The sequence below is a fragment of the Antrostomus carolinensis genome, unplaced genomic scaffold (assembly GCF_000700745.2).
Source record: "Antrostomus carolinensis isolate BGI_N321 unplaced genomic scaffold, ASM70074v2 scaffold14433, whole genome shotgun sequence".
NCBI lineage: Eukaryota > Metazoa > Chordata > Aves > Caprimulgiformes > Caprimulgidae > Antrostomus > Antrostomus carolinensis.
Genome location: NW_010304561.1, coordinates 18,867 through 27,978, shown reverse-complemented (window position 1 = coordinate 27,978; position 9,112 = coordinate 18,867). Strand labels below are relative to the sequence as shown.

The 9,112-nt window shown below is 46.5% G+C and overlaps 1 protein-coding gene across 1 annotated transcript; it reads right to left on the bottom strand.

The window, feature by feature from the left end:
- Positions 1 to 206: 206 nt before the first annotated feature.
- Positions 207 to 8,275, bottom strand: CARD9 (caspase recruitment domain family member 9). Its single transcript, XM_010164508.1, has 11 exons — positions 8,089 to 8,275; positions 7,389 to 7,526; positions 6,609 to 6,934; positions 6,009 to 6,201; positions 5,868 to 5,872; positions 5,664 to 5,789; positions 5,067 to 5,192; positions 4,753 to 4,944; positions 4,160 to 4,201; positions 1,177 to 1,259; positions 207 to 303 (listed from the first exon to the last, which is right to left on the bottom strand). Exons 1-11 carry the CDS (start codon positions 8,270 to 8,272, stop codon positions 207 to 209), a joined length of 1,512 nt encoding a protein of 503 aa, XP_010162810.1. The 5' UTR covers positions 8,273 to 8,275.
- Positions 8,276 to 9,112: the final 837 nt, after the last annotated feature.

Here is a 9,112-nt window from a genome sequence, read left to right as displayed (position 1 = left end):
AGAGCGAGCAACGAGGGGAGGCAGAGCTAAATCACAGTGTCCCGTTAGAAGCAGCGCTTGCCATCATGTTTGTTTAGAGAGTTTGTTCCTCTCCGTTGAGAGAGGAATACAAGGGCCGTGGCTGCCACGTGCTTGGACACGATGATGTTAAAGGTCTTTTCCAATCCAGGCACCTCTGTGTTCCCCTCACAGGTCGGCTGCCCCTCTCAGGAGCCTTCGGTGTCAGTGTTGTCGCTGCCCGTGGTGTTCTCCCAGTCCGCCTCGTGGTGTCGGGCCTTGGGCACCCTTCGCACCGCTCTTTTTCTGTAAACAAGACTAGATGTTTCATTTTTAGAAGGGTGTTTTCTGCAAGCAAGTGGCAGCTGAATGGTTGGGGGAGGTCAGGGCGGAGGTTCAGTGGGTATCACTCCACTTAGTGTTTAATTGAACGTGATGGTTTGCTCACACACCCAACAAAGCTGTGAGTGGTAGCAAGTGTAGGGTAAATTGGGCTAAACTGATAAAAGACATTCTTACATTTCTTGAAGTGTGGTATATTGTTGATGTTCAGTTGAAGAAACCAAGAAATCCTACCCAAAGTCCTTTCTTTAGTAAAAATAGTATTATCAACAGTCAGGAGAGTCATTTACAGTGCCATTAGTATCACTTACAACTAATGCTAGAGCTAAGGTCCCTGTTTTACAAGGTTTTCTTCTGTCTCATGCTCCATAAAAGGCAGTGATCAGTGAAGACATGAGACACTTGGAGAACAGGCCTTCAAAGAGGAACATTTGAAGAGGACAGAGGGTGGAAATCTGCTCCCATTCATAGCCATGGGAACTTGATCTAGAATGTCAGGAGTATGTCAGACAGATTTCTCCCATGTGAGTGAAATCTATCAAATTTATTAAGCTAGCAATTCTTTGGAGCATCCTCCACTCCCTGCTGTGGAGCCATCTGCATGGTCCACAGCAAATGCAATCATTGCTATCTTGGCTACCTCTGGTACTAAATCCGGAGTCTCAACCAGTTCAGCTAGAAGCATGAGCCTCTGACAGTAAGATCTGTAATGAATTTATGCCCTCTATGAATCAAGCCTGGGGACAGGGGATGAACATAAAAGAGAAAAGACATACAAGCTAATCAGTTAAGTCACAGGAGTATGTCTAAATTAATCCTGCTTACTAAAGTCCAGACCTTCGGTAACGCTCAAAGCAGTCCTTCATCCTCCTCTGCTCCTTTTCTGCCAGTTCCTCACTGGCTAAGCCACACTCCTTGAACTGGGGAAAAAACAAAACAAAACACCCAAACAAATATGAACTGGATTCCTCTGAAGATCACATCAATGTCAGTACCAGGTATTGCAAATCTGCTCTGCAAAGGTGACCACTTTTGAGAGTCGTGTACTGCATTGGGCCTCTGCAGGGTAAAGGCTGCAGACCACCCAAATGAGCTTGGTCATTTCTCCTCTCTGCCTTGTTTGTGCAAGGAATCATTTTACATTTAAATGAAGGAGGAAAAATTGGGAACCTATGCCTTTAGATGACCAAGAATAGCTGCTCACTACCAAAACCCTCCTCCAGGAAAGCCTGCATACAGCTAGCTTCCTGCATCTCCTTGGGCCTGCAGAATGAAGTACAGCATGTTCATTTCTAGTCTGTCCACTATTGTGTGTGTGAGATGGTAATATATCTGTTTCACACAGTGTTACCATCTTTATTCTCTCCCATTTGTAAATCTGTAATTCTGTTTCCTGTACCAACAGTAATACTGCAGACAATTAAAGTGGAAAACATCCGTACCCAGAGATGAAGGCCAAAAAGTAATTAGACAAAGTCTCTAGGCACAGACAGAGAAATAACCACAAATGTTGTGCTGTTCAGAGCTCACCATTTTTGGAGGGTGAATTTTGCACAAAGAAGTGCTCAGATTTTGGAAAAGTGGTAGCTGCTTACATGCTTCTCAAACCTGGTAAATCCATCACTAACAAGAACATTAAAGATCACAAACCCCAGTCGTAAGAAAGAAGAGCCCACAAAGATTCTCTTACACTGGGTGACTTTGGAGGCAGACTGCTCTCTCGAGTGCTGAATTGCTGGTTTTGTCCTTCAGGGCAATCTTCTAAGAGAAGGAAAAATCACAGCGTTAGTCATAGTTGCCATTGCAATGTAACTTCTCCCTCCACCAGTTCATCAAACAGCAATCACTGTAGTGTAACAGCTGCCCAGCACTACACAGAGTCACGAGCAGAACTGAAACCAAGCCTCAAAACGTTCAGGATTCAGTCCTGCGATCAATGCACGAGTCACTTCTCATTTTCCTTGAGCCCTGAATCTTGCTTAGGATGATGGAGTTCCCCATGAGGCTCAGCAAGACACAGCAGCTCTCTAGTTTCTGCTAATGCAGGAGCAAAACGAACCTTTGCAAAGCAGCACCTCTGCTTAGCATCATTAAAAAAAATGATCACCTTAGAGGTGTCCATGAGAAATCATGTTAATCCTTATTTTAACCATAATTCATCCCTGTTCCCTAACAACTAAGTTGTGTATATCAAGGCACTTCACATCAGACCATATTTTAGTGGAAGTCCTTAAGTAGTGATCAGGTACCATGATAAATGTTTTGAACTGAGTGAGGCAGAATAATAAAAGGCTTTTTGGATCAGTGTTGTTTAGCTTTTGTGAAAAATATCCCATCTCAATGAATGAAAAAATCATTTAGATTTTCCAGGAGACCAAAAGAGAAAATTTCCTCTACTGTGCTAGTCTCCTTCCTTTCTCAACGTGTTTTGAAAGAGAATTTCAAGTTCTTATAGGAGCCCATTAATTCTTTTCCACACTGCTGAATCATTTCCACTGGGGATGCCACAGAAACAGAACCAGTGACAGTGTTAACTACGTGGTTCTGCTTTTGTGAATATATTCTGCAACATAAAAGGGAAGGGGAGAGAAAAATCCCTGGAGAAAGCCACATGGTCCAGCTGGAGTGGAAGGATGTCAGTTCTGTTCTCAGTTCAGCCACAAATGCAAGAGGAGTGGGAGGAAAAAGGCACCCAGGAGCTCTTTCACAAGGCACCAGGTGATTTTTCCTGGACAAATTCAGTAGACATTACCTGAAAAAAAGACTCCAGGTCCTAGGGTGGTCTAATGGTACCACTTTTCTCAGGTCACTCAGCTGTATGAGAGACTCCTTCAGAGATCGTGTAGTAAAAAGACAGACTGTGGAGCTTTTTCTCCCCAAAAAAGCTTTACAAGCATTGACCGTTCCCAGCATCAGGGGACACATGCTCCTTTTTATAGGTGAGAAAGATGGTGGTATGGCAGGATGCCTTGATTTATGGGTGCCTATTCTGAGTCATCTCAAGGAAGTCTTACTCAGCGTGCCAAGGACACCCCACTGAGAAGCATGTCTCACCAACCAAGTCCAGTCAGACTGCCTGCTCTTCACTAAAAATAAAACCCACAAAGACCTTCCTGCCCCTCTGAAACACTGGACCATCCTCTCAAGAATTCTACTCAGTGTTTTCCCACGAAAAGCCTTACTTTTAGGCAGCTGTGTATCTTCATCTAGATGACCGTGAAGAGTAAGCTATGGGACAGAAACAAAGCAAGAACATGAGAACTGCCCCTTACTCTGCCTCACACAGTAGCTAGGAACAGATGGAGGAATGTAAGAAACAGGACACGTGCAGAACCGACCTTTTCCTAGTGCATCTTGCTGTCAGCAAAACAGGAGACTTTCTGAGCCAGAAGTTACAGACCTACTCATGGATTTATCCTCCATGAATATACTCAGGTCCTTTGACTTACAGTGTGACAATCACTTCCACACTGAAATTATGAACTAAGTCAAAACTCTTTACTACAGATGTCCCCGGGGTAAGACTTACTTTTGCCTGTTCTCCCACAAGAGAGACAATTAGAAATTCAATTCCCCTAATTTGCTTAAACTCACCAAATCTTGCTGGCTAATGCCATTAACTGTGTCCTACACTTAGAAATCGCGGGACACAGGGAGATTCTGTCACTGGTCTGTTTTGCTGCCTCTGTACTTTTTGATATCACTAAAATGAGCCTGAGCCATGGATTGAAAACTGCTGCTACTCAGGGAACTGAGCACAGGTGGGGAACCTGAAACCCTCCCAGAAAAAAGGAAAAGGTAAACAAGACACTGTACTCACTTCCTGAGAATCTCTGGAGGAGGTATCATCCAGGTCAGAAGTCTGAAATAAAACCCATATGAATTAATCATTCCTCATAAGCAAGGAAGTGGCAGTAAGGGAAAATACAGAAGGCTGAAAGCTCCAGAAAACAGAGAAGTGTGGACTTCCTCCCTCCTACACTCCTGTCTGACCACTTGGAGAAAGTACACGAGATGCCACATTAATTAAAACCCCTATACATCTAAATTAGTTCCAGAAACTTTAGCACCCTTACACTCTTGCTCCCAATTTCATCCAAACGGCTCGTACACAGTCTCTAGAGCTCCCTCTTTGGTGGTTGAGGATCCCCTCATCATCTCCAGACATGCTCTAAACACAGGCACAGAAGGCCTCAGCTTGCATCAGTCGAGCTTAGTGCCAGGAACCAGTGTGACATAACAGGAACCACCACATCTTTCCTTTTTCTAAACTCAGCATTTGTATGGAAATGGTTACCCACGCAGCTGGCCACTGCCTGCTGAATGTGAACTGGTTAGGGGCAAAGGCCTCGGAACAGCCACACTCTGCCAGCTTCCCAACCCATCACACAGATGACAACCCTGCAGACATACCGGTATGGGTAGCTCCAGTTGCAACCTCTTCAGTTTGGCTTCAGTAGCCAGTAACTGACTCTCCTTTTGGAAGAGCTGCAGTTGCATTTCGTCACATCGCTCCCCCAGCTCCCGAATCTGCTTGCGGTAAGTGTCCCTCTCAACCAGGTTCTTGGAGTACTGCATATAGAACTGCTCTCGGGTCAGGAGTGCCTGGGGTAAGGGACAACACGTCATGGCACGGCACACAACGGTACATTCAAGGTTACGGCATCTGCCCACTTCAAGCAGCAAAGCACAGATTAGCAGCAGCTCCAAGAGGAATGTTTCATCACCTGGTCTCTTTCTGAAGCCACTTCTTCCATCTGCTGCAAGACAGCTTCAATCCGTTTTTTATACATCTGGGAGTCCTTTCTCAGAGACATGCACTGTAGTTCAAGCATCTCTTTTTCTGCTGAGTACTGCTGAGACAAAGTCAAAAACACCCTGCTTGTGGGGAGACTCTGAGCTAGACTCTCACCGCTTCTGCCACTGATTGCTATGGCCAGACCTCCATGCAATGTCAAAGTTCAGCCAGGCTGTCCAGTTGGAGCATGGCCAACCAGGAGGCTGGTCAACATGACTAGGAGGATGCTACCATGACCGATTTACATGTACCTGAGCTGTCAATCATGATAAAAGCTCCCATCACTCTCCAGGCTGAGGCAGGAACAGTTAATTAACAAAGGCATTAACAGGCAACAGTTAATGCCACAGACACAGAATGCTGAAAGATCAGCATGCCTTTATCAACAAACTAGAACACAAGACCCCAGAGTAGGAGCTCAGTTGCTGCCGAGCAGCTGCTCTGCTCCAGAGGCAGGACATTGCAGGTGCTTCATCTGCCTGTCTTACCCACTGACTTTGAGAAGAATTTGCAACATATCACATACTTTGTCTTGGAGCACCTCAGCTTGCCGCAGCTCCTTGCGAAGGCTGTAAATGGTGTTCATCAGCTCCCGGCGTTCTTCTAGTATTTGGCTACAGTCATTCTCCACAGTCTCACTGGAGGGGCTCTTCTCCAAATTTTGCTCCCTGGCAACCTGCTGGACAAAAAACCAGAGTGAGATACAGCAACCACGTAACCCTATATTAACTCTCTCTTCCCTCCCCACAGCCCTAAGTGCTCTATTTGACTTGGGAGAACAAGGCCACACCTGACCCCTGCAATCTTCAGTGCAGCCCCATCAGTGCCCTGGCTGCTAGAAATAATCACTTCTCAGGAGTCCATATCCAACCACCCCCACCAACCTGGAGAGTGTTCTCCAGCTCCTGATTCTTGGCCAAGAGCAGCTCCTTCTCCTGCTGGATCTCCCACATCACCTCATGGCTTGGACGCTGCTCTATGGCATGCTTCAGTTTCATTGTGTGCTTACGCTCCAGTTTGCAGTCATCTTCAGCCTTCATGAGGCTGTGCTTCAAGTGATCGATCTACAGGAAGGTTCAGAGCTCATCAGTAACAAGGAGAAAACTCTGGCCTGCAAAAGCAGTTCTCTTTCTATTCCCCAGACAAACATGGGGCAAATTTCTCCCCAGCTTTCTTTTCCTCAGGATGTTTGTTGCTCTGGGGACCAGAGCACCACCTGTGCGCTAAATGGATACAACACCCTTGTGAGAGGGCCCAGTCTCGAGTGAGGGGAAAACTGTTAATTCTTCACAGCACAACAAGTAATGCATGGGCTGAGCTAGGGACCACCAAGACAGGCCACCTGCCAGAGAAGATGCACAGAACCTCATGCTGGACTGGTCCAGACCATCGCAGGCAGAGACAAGTGTGGTGCACAGCACAGCCTTCCAGGGATCAGGCAAGAAAGGGGAAGCCGGAGAAAAGGACTGACCTGTAGGATCAGGTCTCGGTTCTTCATGAGGGCAGCGCTCTTCTCCTCACTCTGTTTGGCATAGCTCATTGCCAGGTTGTAGTTCTCGTCCTTGCACTTCCGCAGCTCCTTGCTCAGGCTGTCCCTCTCCTCCTTCATCTTCTGTGCCCGCTCTTGGTGCTTGCGGAGCAGGCTGTCCCTCACCCACATCTCTCTGATGGTGTCCTCTTTGGTGTGCAGCCACACGGTGAGCTCCTGGGCCTTCCTCCGTTCCTCCTGCACGGTGCTCTGCAGCTTCATGATCTCGTTCATCAGGAGCTGGCTCAGGCCAGATTCCCCAGCAGTGTCTGTTTGGTGGGCAGGCATCAGCCACCGCTGTCCTGTCTGTTCTCCAGACATACATACAAGCACAGGTTCCCACCCACTTATCACTGCAGCTCAGGATCATCACGTGCCATGCACAAGCATGCAAACCCTGCAGACACGTGTGGTCGAATTATCCCCACTGCTTCCCCCTGCTCTGTGCCTTTCTATACCACAGTGTCCCTGACAGAACAGGCAAAAGGAAGAATTGATCCTTCTGCTTGCTCCTCCACCCTCCCAAGTTCAGCCTGTGATGCCAGACACCAGGAGCAAGAGCCATTCTTGCCAGAACCCTCCCAAAGCACACAGGGAGCAAGCCAGGGAACGCTCCCGACTGCTCACCAAAGCTGCAGAGAGGCAAAAGCAGAGGTGAATTCCCCCCTTAATCTGCACAGCAACACCAAAGGAAGAGCTGTTTTGTCAGAACACAAACATTACCTATAATCATAGAGAAAACCCTGCTGGGCTCCTTGCCAGTTATTTTCTTATACAGTTGTGGATAATAAAGCTCAAGGCTCTCCAGAAATGCCTCAAAGCCCTTGCGACCCGTTCGCTGAAGAATGTCCAGAAGAACACCTGAAATAATAGCAACAGGATATTCTATTCATTTATTTGTCTCTCTACTTATTTCTAACAGAATAAAAACTTGCTCTGCTTTTTCCACATGCAGACTAAAGTCCCTGGGATCAAATTTCCCAGTCAATCCTAAGCCAGTTGCCCAGTAACTATACAAAAGTATTTTAACTAACTGTGACAGAACAGTTAAAACTTAACCCTTGTACGTAGCTCCTACTACAGTGGGTGCAAAAAGCACATCTCAGCAGAGCACTTTATGTTATCCTGCTAATAATTACAGAAAAGGTAAGTTGAAACAAAGCACCATCACAGTTTCTGCAGCTCGAGGCTCCACTTCCAGATACCAGAGGCAAACATGGGGAAAAAAAGGCCACTAGTGTAAGAAGACTGTGTGTAACTAGAAAGGCAGCAGGGACAAGCCTGGCCTAAAAAGACTTTGAGCTCAGTTCCCTACTTTGTCTAGAAATACTCTGTACCAAATCAAGCACTCTGTTCCAATCTGCTCCCAAGAGCTGGTGGAGCACAGGAGCATCTACGGAGCCGAAGGCTGCGCTTCACCTACCTGCCTTCCGTTTGCGCATGACCAGGCTGGGGTCATTTAGAACTTGTTCCTCATCATCATGGCTGATCACTTTGCACTGGCGGAGATAGGGTGTTAGATGGGAAGGATCTATCACAGAGATCAGCTTCACCCGGAAGTCTTCCAGGTTATTCCAACATGTCTCATCACTATCTTCTTCCAACATGTTGGTGAGTGAGAAGTGTCAGCGAGCAGCGTTGTCCTGTCTTGAAAAAACAAAACCAGAAAACAAATAAGCAGACTCTAAGCCTCCTAGAGTAGTGGGGGGTGGTGAAACCAAGTATGTTAACAGACTGAGAACAGAAAAGTGTCTTTTAGATACAGGAACACATCCCCCATGTGGTCTTTAACTCAGCGCTTGCAAATCACCTGCAGAACATGGTGGCACACTACAGTCATACCTGAAAGAACAGCGTGGTACCAGACCGGAGGTATCGCAACTGTGCTGCTAGTGCCAGTGCTGCTGACATATATGTGAAGGGCAGCTAGCATGAAATTCTGAGAAAGCAGAAGTCACCAAAGCTTGATGATCTTCCTCCAACCAACTGAACATCTCCAGATCTCACTGCAAGAGGAAAGTGAAACTATTTAGCAATAGGCTCGCTGGCAATAGGCAAGTCATTGAGAGCCCCATGAACACAGGAAAATCAAACTAACTCTGGATTCCCACCAGCATAACCCAAGAAGGTGCTGTCGAATCTCACCGACTTCACCATGGGTTCTTCAGATTCTCAGCTACGCTTAGAGTAACATCTTTAACCCCCATAAAAAATACAAAAAGGATGGAACACAACAGAGGATAAGCTGATGGCAAACCACAACTTTCCAATTTTCCCTGTTAATATAAACCAATCTGCATTACACGGACCAACCTGAGCCTCTGCAGTCAAAAGTTTCCTTGTTTCCTCTCCTGGTCTAGCGACACTCATCTGTGTCCTGTCTCTGAGAAAACTTGTTTTGGATGCAGCTTCCCTTTATATTCTGGCTAGAGCAAAGATCATTCCAG

What these genes read in the sequence shown, in the direction of transcription:
- CARD9 (XM_010164508.1), bottom strand. Translation starts at nt 8,272, where the DNA reads ATGTTGGAAGAAGATAGTGATGAGACATGTTGGAATAACCTGGAAGAC. An exon ending in CTGAGGTGCTCCAAGACAAA is followed by an intron (nt 5,193 to 5,663) that starts GTATGTGATATG and finishes TTGTCTCAGCAG; the next exon opens with TACTCAGCAGAAAAAGAGAT. An exon ending in CCTCCAGAGATTCTCAGGAA is followed by an intron (nt 1,260 to 4,159) that starts GTGAGTACAGTG and finishes TTTTTTCCCCAG; the next exon opens with TTCAAGGAGTGTGGCTTAGC.